At 51.7% G+C, this 15,046-nt stretch overlaps 1 protein-coding gene across 5 annotated transcripts in view; it reads left to right on the top strand.

Annotated features, from left to right (window-relative positions):
• Wdr62 (WD repeat domain 62) overlaps positions 1–15,046 on the top strand; it is a 95,650-nt gene that overhangs the window by 32,753 nt on the left and 47,851 nt on the right. For all 5 annotated transcript variants that reach the window (XM_033483019.2, XM_033483018.2, XM_033483017.2 and 2 more), the window contains exon 2: positions 10,263–10,414. In XM_033483019.2, coding sequence (XP_033338910.2) covers positions 10,331–10,414 — 84 coding nt within the window. In that variant the 5' untranslated portion in view covers positions 10,263–10,330. The remainder of the gene's footprint in view (positions 1–10,262; positions 10,415–15,046) is intronic.

The raw sequence follows: 15,046 nt of genomic DNA, 5'->3' as shown, positions 1-15,046 counted from the left end.
AGTTTGCGTTTCGATTCCAATTTACGAGATCCGCGAGCCGCGATCGCATTAGTCAACGGCGGACAAAGTACACAGAGAGGATTTCGACGAGCGTAAATCTCGTCGAGCACGCAATTTACAATCGCGTCGCTCCGGCGGCTAGCCGCCGCGCCGCGCCGCGCGTAGATTCGCGTACAAGCTGGAAAACGGTGAACGGTGAACGGCGAACAGCGAAACGGCGTCTGTCGTGGTCTGTCAGCGCCGTGGCCTACAGTTAAATGTCGTAAAGGGAGCGTGAGAATCGTAATGACCCAGAGCGTCCCCGGGAAAAGCTGCGACGAATTGCCGGGGAGATCGTTTCACCTATGTGCGTGCGATCGCTCACGCGATTCACGTAATTCGAGGCAATCCGTTCTCCGATCGCCAGGCCAACTAGACATTACGGTGTAATTTATGGTTGGCGACCGATCGTCGTCGTTCGCGAGACCAGCCTTGGACACCTAGCCGTCTCCTCTCGCCTTGGTCCCGACGAAACCTCCGGGGACCATTATCCGATGACACCATTGTCGTCGTCGTTGTTCGTCGATTAAACGAGCTGTCGTATCGAGAGGTACTCGGAAGCGTGTTTCATTCGGTAGCTCAATTTCTAGTAAGCTGAAAGTAGCGTGCGAACGTTCTCCAGCTATTGTCTCCTTTATGACTTAACGCGAAAAAATGGCAGACGCGTGCTGCTTCGTACGAACGACACGATTGAATTTATGTAAACTCGTCGACGTTTTTCCTATAATGTACGCTCTGATTCGAGAAGTTGAATCAACCTTTTAAGCTGAAAGTAGCGTGCGAACGTTCTCCAACTATTGTCTCCTTTATGACTTAACGCGAGAAAATGGCAGACGCGTGCTGCTTCGTACGAACGACAAGGCTGGATTTGTTTAAACTCGTCGATGTTTTTCCTATAATGTACGCTCTAATTCGAGAAGTTGAATCAACCTTTTTCCACTGAAGACGATTTCAACCGTTCAGATAATTTAACCGTTCGAGTCCCAGAAAGTCCAAGAAAGCACGGTCTAAAAGTGGCGAACAGCGTGAACAGCTTGTCTTAATTGATTGCGAAGAGAACCAAGCGGCGCGATAGCGCTCGTTACGATTGACAAACAAAACGAAAAGAAAAACAGCTATGCGACGTACACGCTAAAGTTCGACGCGACACAAAATCTGAGCAGCGCGATCGCGCTGCTTGGGACTCGAACGGTTAAAACCGAAGTCGCCGCCTTCTCGCCACGAACGCGTAAAATCTGAGAACGCGGTCTCTTTGACGTGTTTTTTCGTTGGTAACCCACTTCGCGGTACACAATCGAACGGGCACTCGTCCGGGGGGGAAGATCGTTTAGCACGAAAGAAACGGGTCAGTGTTTGCCGATGTTCAATCACGGCGTCTTTGCCGCTGTCCCGAAAAGGCTTCGCGAAACACCGAATAAAAGGAGGAAAAAGCGAGGGAGGACCGATCGGAAATCGATCGAACCCCGAGCGCCTCGAATCCGGAGGACTCCTCGGACTGCTCTCTGCTCGGGCGACGAGATTGGATCACGTGCCTTGATCGCGTATCGAGTCGAAGTTGCGAAGAAGCGATTTCTCTCTGCCGGGGTACCACCGTTTCCCCCCGAACGCGTCGGCTTGCCTCGGAAAGGAAGGAAATTGAAAAATCCGCTCGGATCCCCCGGCATTCCCGGATCCTGCCGCTTCTTCTCCTTCTTCTCCTTCTTCTTCTTCTTCGCGAGATGGTCCCGCGTCTCGAAACTACCGACGGATGTTTTACATAACGATCCACGGATATTCTCTCGATCGTAACGGCGGTCTGGCGTCACCTTATCGCGCCGACGATAAAACGTGTGTCGTCTACCTTCTGCTCGTTGCACCGTGGATAAAACGCCGCGGCGTTCGCCATATTTGTCCCGCAGCTCGATTCCGTATTCCGTGGCCATTCTTTCGGCTATCGTCCGAACCTCCGACATTGGGATTCTCGATGCAAACGCGCGTCGATACTTTCTGCTGTAAAAATGCCTTTATCGCGCGAGGAAGGTCTTTGTTCGATCGATTTGTTAGCGACGACTGTGAACGAGCCGATAGAAAAATTGAGGTCCTCTCGTAGCTCAGGACCGTTAAGATCCTACAATCTATGCAGGACGTCCCAAAAATGTCTCGCAATCCGAAAGTGGCGGGTTTCTCAGGTCGTTTGAAGCAACTTCTTCCTTTACAGAAATGTTCTCCGAGGCATCGTTAACGAGTTATCAACGAAAAACAGTGGCCAATGAGAGGCTAGCTCAGCTGGGGCGTGACGACCGAGCCAATGAGCGGAACCGGTCTTCGTGCGCTGGCTGGCTGGGCCGCCACGCGTCAGCCAACGTACTCGATTCTCATTGGTCACCGTTTTTCGTTAATAACTCGTTAACGGTGCCTCGCAGAAAATTTTTATAAAGGAAGAAGCTGCTTCGAACGATCCGAGGAATCCGCCTCGAGTTCTAGAGCCTCGAGCATCGACGCATCCGATTTGTTCCTGTTACCCATTAATGATCCAATGATCTAAACGCGTTTCACGCGCGAACGGTTCGATTTAACGGGCAGCGTGCGCAACACCGTTTATCTTACGAATCGATAAAATCACCGTAAACGTTCGACGGTGGAACGATTAACGCAACGATCCGGGTTTCCGGAGCGCTCGGTTTCTCTGCCGGCGCTGTAATCGACGCGGCGAATAGCCCGGATTCCGCGAGAGTCGACCGCGGCCTTCGCGTCCATCCTTGAACTCGTAATTTCGCGAGCGAAGCGTGTCACCGCGGCGGAAATTTACGAGACGAGCGGAATCGTTGCCCGCCCACGCGTCCACTTTCCACGCGCGACGTCATCCCCTTTCGACGCGACGAGGCGAGGCGAGACGTTTTAACGGCCCGCCGTTAACGCCCGTTGCTCTTATTCCGGCGCGTGATTAATCGACGGGTCACCGCATCGCGGCGCATCGATTAATTAACGTCGCCGACAATGTTCGACGGGGACGCGCGCGGCCTGACCGGCCGGGTGTGACGCGTGCAAGGCGACGACGGGCACCGAAGAGAGGCCAGAATTTGCATTCCCTTTTTCAATCGTCGGCCCGCGCGATTCACGGAAAGCTTTCTCTTTCATTCAGCCCGGCCAATTACGGGACAATGCGAAATAAATTACGTCGACCGTCGCCGGAATTAATTTGTTCGCCGTTAATCCGTTCGTCGTATAATTAATTAGATAATGGGCACGCGTCGATAACGAGCACCACCCTCCCCGGGCCGAGCCGACACCGCGGACACGCCCGCGCTAATTAATTGTCCGAATCCGGGATTCTCTTTTCTTCGATGCGCGAAATCTCTTTTAGCTTGTTCGCTGCGGCTCGAAAGAAGCTCTCTCGGCACGCTTTATTTTGGGACGGCCGCGACCGAGCCGTTTTTCCGTGGCGAAAACGAGCGCGAGCGACTCGCGGAAAAATTTCGCGACCTTTCTTCTCTCTCTCTCTTTGACCTTTCCTTTTGCTCTCTTTGCTCTGGCGCGCGCCACGGGCATACGCGTTCGCGTTCGCGAGCTGTTCTCGTCTTCTTTGGCTTTTATCAGCTGCCTTAGCTTATCAGCCTCTTCGCGAACGAATTCGGAGATTAATCCTTTCGCTACGGCAGCTACGGCGGAACCGTTCGGACCGCTGTTTCCGAAAATACGAGGCAGATTCCTCCGGCCTCGGGGCTGGTTGCGCGGGGAAATACAGGGTGTCCCACAATTATTTTAACAGCCGAAAATGAGGGGTAGCTGAGGTCATTTGAAGTAACTTTTTCCTTTGCGAAAATGCAATCCGCGGCTTTGTTTACGAGTTATTAACGAAAAACACTGGCCAATGAGAGGTGACGGTGCGAGAGAGAGGGTCCGCGAGAGAGACCGCAGCACGAGGCTTTGACAGAAGGTCGGGACGGACTCGAGCCGCGTTCGAAGTATTGAACAAGTCACGAAGCGAGAACTTTCCGGATTTTTTTAACTACATAACAGTGATATTTTTAAGAAAAACGCCGTTCACCTTTACTTTAGAACGTCTGAAGAATATTCACTAATTTTTCGGACTCGAAATAATACGTAGTTTAACCGTGACAGTCGTTTTAATTTTCTGGTGTGCATGACACCTTATGTATACCATATGAAATTTTTATGCAAGGTGTACAGTGAAGATTAACAAAGTTCGTAAATGATATTTTAATTTAAATAATTCCGTGTACGAACAGAATTCAACGAATGATTCGCAAAGCTGATTTAATAATAAATAATCGCGTTAAGGTACGTAAAGGATTTGTTTTTTAGAGAAATATGAAAAATATTATCGATAAGAAACTCACCCATTTAGTTGAGGATGCATTTGCTGACTCGTACGTACTGACCTCGTACAACGAACAGCTGATCCCAGGTCGATGACCGCAACATTCGAGGGATACTGTCGGTGGAACCTCTGGTATGGTTATTTGCGAAGTTCACTTACACTGCACTGTCACCAAACACTGATCAGTTATTTAATCACTGATAATCCGAATCACTTGTGGATATTTAAGAAAGATCACTGAGACTCGTTCGCGGATAATCGTTTATTCGACGCGTTCGTTCGGAAGTCGACGTTCCACTGCCGAAAAATTCAGGCCTTGACTGTGGGTCCTTGTTGTTCTTCGTTCGGCCGTCCGAGGAAATGACACTCGATACCATTTTCTTCGCACGGCCATTAATTACGTTCTAAGAGCGCAGGGTGACAGCGGGTCGGACACAGTTTACGTCTCGGCATATCTTGTTTATTTCATTTGGCGGTACCCTGCGCTTCGAAGAAAATAGTATCGGCTGTTATTTCCTCGGACGGCCGAAAGACGAACGACAAGGGCCCACGATCGAGGCCTCGATTTTTTGGCAGTGAAACGTCGACTTCCGAACGAACGCGTCGAATAAACGATTATCCGCGAACGAGTCTCAGTGATCTTTCTTAAATATCCACAAGTGATTCGGATTATCAGTGATTAATTAAGTGATCAGTGTTTAGTGACAGTGCAGTGAAAGATCAGCTGTACGTTGTACAAGGTCAGTGCCCTTCGACATCATGAATTTCAGCCAGCAAATGCATCCTCAACTAAATGGGTGAGTTTCTTACTGATAATATTTTTCATATCTCTCTAATAAACAAATCCTTTACGTCCCTTATTTATTATTAAATCAGCTTTGCAAATCATTCGTTAATCTTCACTGTACACCTTGCATAAAAATTTCATATGGTACACACGAGGTGTCATGCACACCAGAGAATTAAAACAGCTGTCACGGTTAAACTTCATATTATTTCGGGTCCGAAAAATTAGTAAATATTCTTCAGACGTTCTAAAGTAAAGGTGAACAGCGTTTTTCTTAAAAATATCACTGTTATGTAGTTAAAAAAATCCGGAAAGTTCTCGCTTCGTGACTTGTTCAATACTTCGAACGCGGCTCGAGTCCGTCCCGACCTTCTGTCAAAGCCTCGTGCTGCGGTCTCTCTCGCGGACCCTCTCTCTCGCACCGTCACCTCTCATTGGCCAGTGTTTTTCGTTAATAACTCGTAAACAAAGCCGCGGATTGCATTTTCGCAAAGGAAAAAGTTACTTCAAATGACCTCAGCTACCCCTCATTTTCGGCTGTTAAAATAATTGTGGGACACCCTGTAGAGAGAAATTCTGGAGAGATTGCTGCGGCAACAGGAAGAGGACCCTCGAGATCCTCCAGCCGATCCTGCGTCCAGAAAGGATCCTCGCGGCTATAGAAGGAGCGAACCAACGGGGGCATAACTTTCATCGAATCGGCGATACTCGATCCCGTCGAAATACCGCAGCCTCGTCCCCTCGATTTTCGAATGTTTGGCGGATTGCCAGGACGGCGCGCCGCGGGACAGGTCCAGACGCAGCAGCAGCAGCAGCAGCAGGCCAGGCCCTTCTTCCCATCGGGGGCCGCGACATCCGATACGTATTAATGGACAAACCTCATCAACGGTCTGTTAAAGACGCGTTTAACGACCCAGCGAGCCAAACGCGTCGCCCTGCAGCTCCGCAGCCCATAAATCCCGGCGACAACGAATCCGGCAACAAGCACGCTAAAATGCATCCGCTAAAACGCGACCGGTAATTGGCTCGGTATGCCGGCGCACGTGCCTCGGGCATCTTCCTACTCCGCTCGCTTTTCTCTCGCTATCTGCTCTCTATGGCTTTCGGAAACTCCCGGCGATGCATGGCGCCTCTTTTTCTCTAAAAACAGAAATTTCTGCCGAGTTCGCGCTCAGATTGCGCACAAAAGTGGACAATTATTCGAGCCTCGCGTCTCGTTTTTATAGCTGTCGACGATCGGTAACTATAAAAACGAGACGCGAGGCTCGAATAATTGTCCACTTTTGTGCGCAATCTGAGCGCGAACTCGGCAGAAATTTCTGTTTTTAGAGAAAAGGAGGCGCCATGCATCGCCGGGAGTTTCCGAACGAAAATGGACCGGGAGAATATACTGCTAAAATCTGCCGAGAATTCTTCTGCTAATTCGCGCTCAGATCGCGCACAAAAATGCACAATTTGCGAAGAGAAGATACGATTATTCGAGGCTTGCGTCTCGTTTTTATATATTGTCGACGATCGGTAACTAGAAAAACGAGACGCATGCCTCGAATAATCGTATCTTCTCTTCCCGAATTGTGCATCTTCGTGCGCGAATTAGCAGAAGAATTCTCGGCAGATTTTAGCTGTATATTCTCGCAGAACATTTTCGTTTCCAAGCTGACGCACAATTTGGAAGAATTCATGGTACGTCGCGGCGAATAATCGATGGACATCGAGTCCCATTTTCGTGGACAGCTAAAGAAGATCCACGCTGATTTCATTATCGGGGGAGTCCGGTCGCTTCGCTTCTCTCAATGAACACGCGATCCCTCCGGGTTGAAATATTTAGAGTCGAAGCGGTGGCCGGTTAGGCGAAATATGGGTTAACGGAAGCCGATACTACCGTCGATTATCGGAATCCGATGCGCGGTTCGACGGGACCTTTGCAAATCGCAAATTTGTTAGGCTACGGAAGCAGCCGGGTTTCCTTATTTCGTCGAACGCAACGCTCCCGCGGCCCGGAATTCCGGGCACCGGAACCCGATTCACGGATCCGTCGACTTTTTTCTACCCTCGCCCGAGCAAAGATCCGGGCTCGCAATTAACCGTTTCGAATCGAACTGTATCGCCGAAAGTTGTACGATTCCGCGAGCGATGCAATTAAAAAGTCGTTAGCACCGGAGCCGGGCGAAGTTTCGTTCGGATGACGGATCGCGGATAATGACGGACGAATTAATATCGTACTCGGTGCCGTCGAATAAAATATCGTCGTCGAATATAATACATTTATTTTAGATAACAATTCTTCCGAGTCGGATTTCATTGCGAATAAATGGACGGAATATTGTACGACGAACATCGAATAATCGTTGTTCGATTGGAATATTCGACTGAAAAGAATTCCTTCGGATAATTATCTCAGATGAATATTAATTCGATACTATAGTTCAAGGTTATGCTATGTCCAATATTGCAGTCGAGATTCGATGATCGATGCGAAGGCGTTGAAAAACTGCCGATGGATCTCCCGGAAGTCTCGACTTTGCTCGCTAGGAATTCGCATCGGACAAGCTTTCGTGGTATGTCCGTTCGGCCAGAAGTCGAACGTCACCCGGTAGATTCGGCGGGACAAAGTTTGTCGTCCGGTCGATCTCTCCCCGATTCTATCTCGGCGATTCCTGGACGGCGCGGCGCGGCGGCCCCGGCGACCATTAGCTGCTGACAGGGCTATAAGAAACGGGAGGTTAATATCTTGCTTTATCGATTTCGTGTCATGCTAAACTGCTCTCTGCCGCCGGCGGAAGCCGTATCCGTGTCCCTTCTCGCAGTCGCCTAAGCGCGAAACTTTTCTTGTGGTTCACGGTCGACATTGTGTCGCGCCCGACCAGCTCTCCCTCTCTCTCTCGGGCCAGTTTGCGAGAACACAGCCTTCCGAAAATCCATTAGAAATTCCAAATTCCTAGCTGCTCGTTAGACCGACCGGATTTCCTACGAACCTCGGGGCCCGCCCGCTGTACCAACGTTTTAATTAATCGGAGGAACGATCCATCTTGTTCACCGAACTCGAAAGTAAACTCCTCCGAGGAAACGGATGCGAGGAAAAAGAACGAATGGTTGCAAGTGCAGGCGCCTCGCTTTCAAAACGCATCTCCGGGGCGGTTAATCGAAGACAATCTCCGAACGCGATTGCAATTTCGTTCGCTCTTCTTTCACGTTTCTTTTTTCCAACGAGTCGATGCTTAATCTCGCAGCGTCCGTTCGTCTACGAATAAATCGGAGACTTTGGAATTGATTTACACATTGTATCGAACGATTTTACAGACGTTGCACGTTCTACGAAAATTACACAGAAATTTTGTAGCATCATCTCGTAGGCTCCGTAATAGTTGCTGAAACGTTGCGTTTCGATTCGGACGATGCTCGGAAAGAAGCTCGGTGACCGGCACAATTTATTTACGGTACTGGAAATTCTAGCCGAACAATTGAATTGGCTGTACTCGGTGTTCTATGAAACCCAGGAAGTATTCGAGCTGAAATGGGATAAGATGTCCGATGGGGGAGCTTGGGAATACTGTTGGAAACGTACGAGTTGATCGAGGTTTTCGATGCGTGGGCGACTTCCCTGCTGTTCGTTAGGTAGATGTTTGCGTCGGATTTCTACCGTTCCTGCGAAATCAACAGGAATCGCAGTAAATTCTCCCTAATTCGCGCTAAGATTGCGCTTCGAATTCACCGAATCGCCGCAACACACCGATGTTTCCTGGCACATCTCGTCGCTTACGTTTTTCCTCAGGCTTGTAACGGTGAATTCTTCGTAATTCGCGCATGAAAATGAACGATTTTGAAGGAGGAGATACGATTGTTCGAGCCTCGCTGCTCGTTTATATAATTACCGATTGGTCAACGATTATAAAAACGAGCTGCGAGGCTCGAACAATCGTGTCTCCTCTCTTCCCAAATTGTCCATTTCTCCCGCGCGAATTATGAAGAATTCCACCGCGCAAGCAAAAAAACGTAAGCGACGAATGTGCCAGGAAATATCGGTGTCGCGGCGATTCGGTGAATTCGATCGTGGAACGCGGATAGCCGAGCCCCCTCGGCTTAGAAAATCGGTAGTCCGGATAGCAAGGCGATGCAAAGGCGCAAGGGCTGTTGGCTGTTGACGTAAGCTCGATAAGAATGTCACGAGCCCTGGAGGCTGCACCGGTTCGATTCGAGCCGCGATATTCCCGTCCCGGTCCCCTCGGCCCCCCTCGGTCCCCGTTGGTTCCCGTTGGTCCCCATCGGTCCCCCTGCTGCAATGCTCGGAGGCGTTAGCAAGGGAAATCGAGAGAGGCGGGGTCGACATTCGAGGAATCCTCTCGGCGAGCTAGCTCCTTGTACCTGCGCCTGTGTACCTGTACCTGTTGGCGCATTATCTTCCGTTAACTCGCGTGCATACCGTTATCCATTCCTCGCGTTCGCAACCACCAGCTGTGCGCCGGTCTTCGAGCCGCTTCGAGGAGCTGGAATTCGCGTAGGTCTCGATCTCCCACGATCGCGAGCGAGAGAGCCGACCGCTCGCACACGCGCGCGCACCTTTACTCTTACTTTCGCCCAACGACCTGCTATTTATTGGCAATCGAGTCGCGAGGATGGTGACACCGTTTCCCTTTTCTTTTTAATCCAGATTGCTTCACGGTCGTTGTCCCCGGTGCTCCGGCCGGCCGGCCGGTTCTCCGCTCTTTGTCCGGCCGACTCGGTTTCGTTCGCCGATTCAAGGTCTCGGCGCGGTCACCTTTGGCACCGCGCTGTACATAGTATTGTCTCTCTAATCGACGCTCGGATTGTCCACAGAAATGGAGAATTTTGGATTAGTCGAGGCTTGTACACCTCGTTTTTATACTTACCGAATGTCAATGACTGTGAAAAACGAGACGCAAGGCTCGAATAATCGTGTCTCCTCTTCCAAAATTGTCCATTTTTGTGTACAATCGGAGCGTCGGTTAGGGAGACATTTTTACTGTATCTCCGCTTCCCGGTCGCGTCCAGCTCGATCCGCGTTTCAACCGATCCGATTAAACCCGAGATCTAATCGACTTTCACCCACGGCGCACCGGCTTCGATTTGACCGCGTTGTTGCTCGTTTCGTTTCAGAAGATGAAGTGAGAGAGCCGAGTCTCCATCAGGGATGAAATCCTGACGAGAGAGAGCAGTCTATCATCATGATGGAACCACCAGTCACGAGCAAGGTCCTGCGGGCTCCCAGCCTGAAGAGGGGACAGGAGAACGTCAGGATCCAGGACAGGGTGAGTAAACGGCCGAATCAGCCTTACGATTCTTCGTCTTTCAATTAGAACCGTTTAGAAGGTGGCCGGGGTCACACCGCGGCTTCGTAAACCAATTTCGGGGGTCGTCGCTTCGATCGGCCGGTCGAGCGACGTTTCTCGCGTCGAGCTTTCCGTTCCAATTAACCATTCGAGTTCCAAGCAGCGCGATCGCGCTGTTCAGATCTTGCGTCGCGATCGAACTTTAGCCTTGACGTAACCTTGACATAACCCTGTAACCTGATGATGCAACCCGAGCGTCGGTAAGGGAGACATTACTATATCACGCTGTTCGCCACTTTTCGACCGTGTTTTCCGAATAACCCCTGAGACTCGAACGGTTGATAACCTTGTAGCGAAAAAGCTCGCGCATACGATCGATCACACACGAAAGTCGCGACAGGTTTTTTTCCCGGACAAGTGTACAGACTTTGGCGAGTCTCCGTCCCGATAGCGGCGAAAGGCTCCCGATCGGACTCCGGAAAGAGAAAAGCGGTCTCTCGGCCGAGCGTGGCGTGTCCGCTTGCTCTTGTTTCTCTCTTTCTCTCTCTCTCTTGGATCGTTTTTTTTTCCCGCGGAGCATGTGTCGGAGATTAGTCGATGCCGGAAGAAGCCGCGAGATACGCGGACAATCGCGGCATAAATCATTTCTCACCGCAGTTTACCGCGATTAGCATTCCCGTGTCGTATCGTTCGGGGAAACTTTCGAGCAAACGCCGATACGCATACGTATGTATCTGTACCATCGACATCGACGGTCCATTCGGTCGTGTTGCGAGTAGAAAGCGACGAGCGGAGAGCGATTAGCGGACGCACGCGGCGCGTTTCGGAGCGGATCGGATCGGAAGACAATAGCCGCAACTCGGCCGCGGCTCTCGCCGGATGCGCATTATGCGTCCCCGTCGCCGTCGATGTCGACGAGGCGATGCCCGTAGCCTCGGATTGACGTCACGCGATACTCCTTTTTTTAGGGGACTCGGTCCGGTCGGTCTCCGCACCCTCCGCGGCGACGAACGCCGCGCCGGGGCGAGGCGTGGGCGAAGCGGTCCGAGATCCGCGTGCCGACTGCATTCCGCGACGCTTTCGAAGCTTTCCGGAAAATTCATTGCCCGCTTCCACGCACCACTTTCCCTCTCGCCGATGCTTCTCCTCTCGCCGACGCTTCTCGCCGACGCTTCTCGCCGACGGATCGGGTTACTTAGCCGCGAACCGCTTCGCGCCGAGCTTCCTGCACTTGCTGCGCTCGCTTCGTCGCGTTGCATCGCGTCGCCCTAAGGCGCCTTCCCTTTACCAGGCGGTAATCTTTGGAAAGCCCGTGCAATCTACGGAGCCCTTGGTTTTCGCAGGAAATCCTCGAAATCTCACGGATGGCTCGCGCCACGTACGGTAAATCCTCTCCAATCGTCCCTCAGCTTGAAAGCAAAGATAGACAATTTTGGACAATTCGGGAAGAGGAGATACGATCGCGATACGGAGGCGATCAGAAACGACGGACAGAAAATAACAACGTTTGAGCGTCGTTAAAAAAGCCGCTTCTCCGGATCGCACAGCGTGTGTCGTAGAAAGGAAAGAGAAGGAGAGGCTGAAACGAAGCGGATAACGCGATACGAACGTGGAAAGAAATGCGCGAGGCAGGGTGAATAGGGTCAAGGAGGCGAACGAGGAAAGATGCGGAGGAGGGTATGAAATTTAGGGACGACTCGAGGAAGGAAGAAAAAGATGGCAGGGACGTGGAGCCGGGGGAGAACAGGTGTCTGCAAAAATACGGTGTATCGCGGGGAGTCGAAGGTCCCGATCGGGGCAAGTCCCATTCATTTCCACGGACACAGAGACACGGACGGACCGAACGAGCGAACACCACTACAGCGAATAGTTCCCGAGCCGACTGTCGTCCATGGGAAGAGGACGCTCTAATCAGTCCCGCGTGTTTCTAAGTCGGTAAGGCAGTCGACTTTGGACTAGGAAAGTCCACGAGGTTGTTAGCACGGACGAGGTATCTATCGGAGTAAATCGGGCATCTCGTATGGGGTATCTCGCGTCGCGTGTTCTAAAATACCGACGCGAGAAAGAGCGCCACGGAAACGCTAACCGGTCCCCGAGGCCGCGTTCTTGCGCGACGAAAATTTGCATCGGGCCCTAGGTCCGCTCCTATACCTCGTCCGAGGTATCGGGCCCATTCGCTCGAACGCGAGCCTCGACAACGCGCGCTCCCTGTTAGGCGAGCGCAGCACTGTTCCACGATGCAGCTGCAACTCTCCGGCCGGGTAAATTGCAAATTCATTCTTCTTGCAATTCGATTCTTCGCCGAAGCGAGCCCCGCAAGCGTCGAATCGCGCGGGCAAACGCCGCAGAAGAACCGAGCGCGAGTCTATATCGGCGACGCGAATCGCCGGAGGCTCCGATATCAATGCATAATTGAAAGTTTGAGCGACGTTCCTGCATTATTAGCCGCGGCTCGAGAATACCGCCGGGGCCGGGGCCGATCCGTCGAAGAAACACCGGAGCCGAGGAGCTCTCGAACCCGGCAACCGGCGATTCGGTTAGCATCGATTTCCATGGAGAGGCCCCGGAGAACGTTGCCCGGAAAACTGTAAACTCGTCGGGAATTCGGAGCCCGGAGCTGACCGAGACCTCGCCGAGATTCAGTTGCAACGGAGTCGCCGGAGAACAGGTGTGCGCGGGTCGCAGGTGGCGCGGGTCGTTGACCGGCTTCGACACACTTTAGCCAGACAACCCTCTCTGCTTTTACTTTTTCGCGAAAGGGCCGGCGCCGTTCGCCGCTGCTGCCGGCGACCGTGTCTTTTCTGCTCCCGTTCGCAGTCTCTCGGTGTCGAACACCGAATGCAGCTGCCGAAACAGAGCAACGGTCCTAATCATCCGCGTGGAAACTTCGTCGAACGCGGTGATTACGGACAATTAACGAATCACGGTGTACAGTAATGTCTTCCTAATTGACGCTTAGATTGTACACAAAACTGGACAATTTGGCAGGAGGAGACACGATTGTTCGAGCGTTGCGACTTGTGTTTATAATTGTCGACGATCGATAACCATAAAAAGCGAGCCACAAGGTTCGAACAATCTTCCAAAATTGTCCATTTTTCTGCACAATCCGAGCGCCAGTTAGAGAAACATTACCGTACTCGGATCGAGACGATATTACGAACAGCTGATCGGAAGAAACTCCTCCTAAATGCGCCCCCTAATGCATTCTCAAAGAAATCGATGCTGCTAGCAATTTATCATCCAATTTGCGCTGCGATTTCTTTCACGTCGTAACAACACCTTTTATTTCAATCGCTAATGGACTCTCGTACCTTTTGCCCCAGCGTTTAAATATTGTAGGCTACCACACGGTATGTAATATATGTACAATATAAAAACTTACATTAGCAATAAACCGAGATTGCTGCAGCGAGTAGAGGCCGAAGAATCGTTAGGATCATAATTAGCGTGGCAGAGGCAGCAAAGAGAATAGGTTGAAGAACGGTTTGCGCCGGATCTTTTTACGATCGTAGAGCAATTACGCCGATCGGTCATTCGCTAATAAAGAATCGCGTGCGGTTTTTGTCGAAATCCGCGGAGCGGAGAGGAAACGAGCCGTCTGTCTGAATATCGGACGACCGTCGGTGGCAACGACTTCCTGTTTTGTCTAACGGTAACGGTACGACGGACGGACACGACGGCGATGATTCCTCGTCGACACTCCCAGCGGCTGATCTTTTGATCTGCCCGCGGAATCGATTCGTTAATTTAATGCCGCGTCGTCGGGGCGAGCCTCTGGGCGGGGTCGGACGTCGGATGCCGGAGTGCATCGAGTTTTATCGCCGGTGTTGCCCCCGGGCCAAAGCCGTGCCGTGCCGTGACTCGGCGAGATCGAAACGGTTTCTCCCCGGTGGTTGGCCTTTTTTAACGCGCGTCGCCGGTATTAACTGCCAATCATTTTCTTTCCTAATAAACGAACGCGAAACTCGTTCGCCTCTCTCGGTCGGTTTCTCCGGTTTCCGTCGGAAAAATCCGCGGATAAATTCGTGTCGGCCGCGCGCGACGGTGTTGCGTAACCTAAATCGACTTGGAGATACGGACGGTTCTCGGAGCTCGGACACGAGGGCGAACGTTCAAGAAAATCACGTTGGTTGCAGAGCTCGCGCGACCAAAACGGCGCGAACGAAATAATTCATTCGAGCGCCGATCTCCGCGTCCGTCTTCCGCTTCCGCGATCGGAAATTGTTGGCTACGAGCGAGATTCATCGCCGAGGAGCTGGAGCTTCTTAATTACGTATTCCGACGGGGTGGCGGATTCGCAGACCAATTTGGAAACCGTTCCGAGATCGAACCCGTTAAACGGACGTGCGCGAGTTGTACTCGGGAGAGAATCGTTCGTCTCTGAAACACGGGATCGCGCTTTCGTCGAATGGAAAACGAAAAGCCGGGAACGCCGGAGTCTCGCGTGACAAGAGGCAATTCTGTTAAAAGGCTCGCCTCGCGAGCGATGCGCGCAGGCCCGGCCCGGCCCGATTGCTATTAAAACCGCGTTAGATTGGAAGGGTCGCGGAAGGGCCGCCGGCGAGCAAAGGCGCGCCCCTTATTAACCGTCGCGGCCGGACGCAATAA

The sequence above is a fragment of the Megalopta genalis genome, chromosome 5 (assembly GCF_051020955.1).
Source record: "Megalopta genalis isolate 19385.01 chromosome 5, iyMegGena1_principal, whole genome shotgun sequence".
NCBI lineage: Eukaryota > Metazoa > Arthropoda > Insecta > Hymenoptera > Halictidae > Megalopta > Megalopta genalis.
The sequence above is the reverse complement of the archived record's forward strand: the minus strand, read 5'-3'. Positions and strand labels throughout refer to the sequence as shown.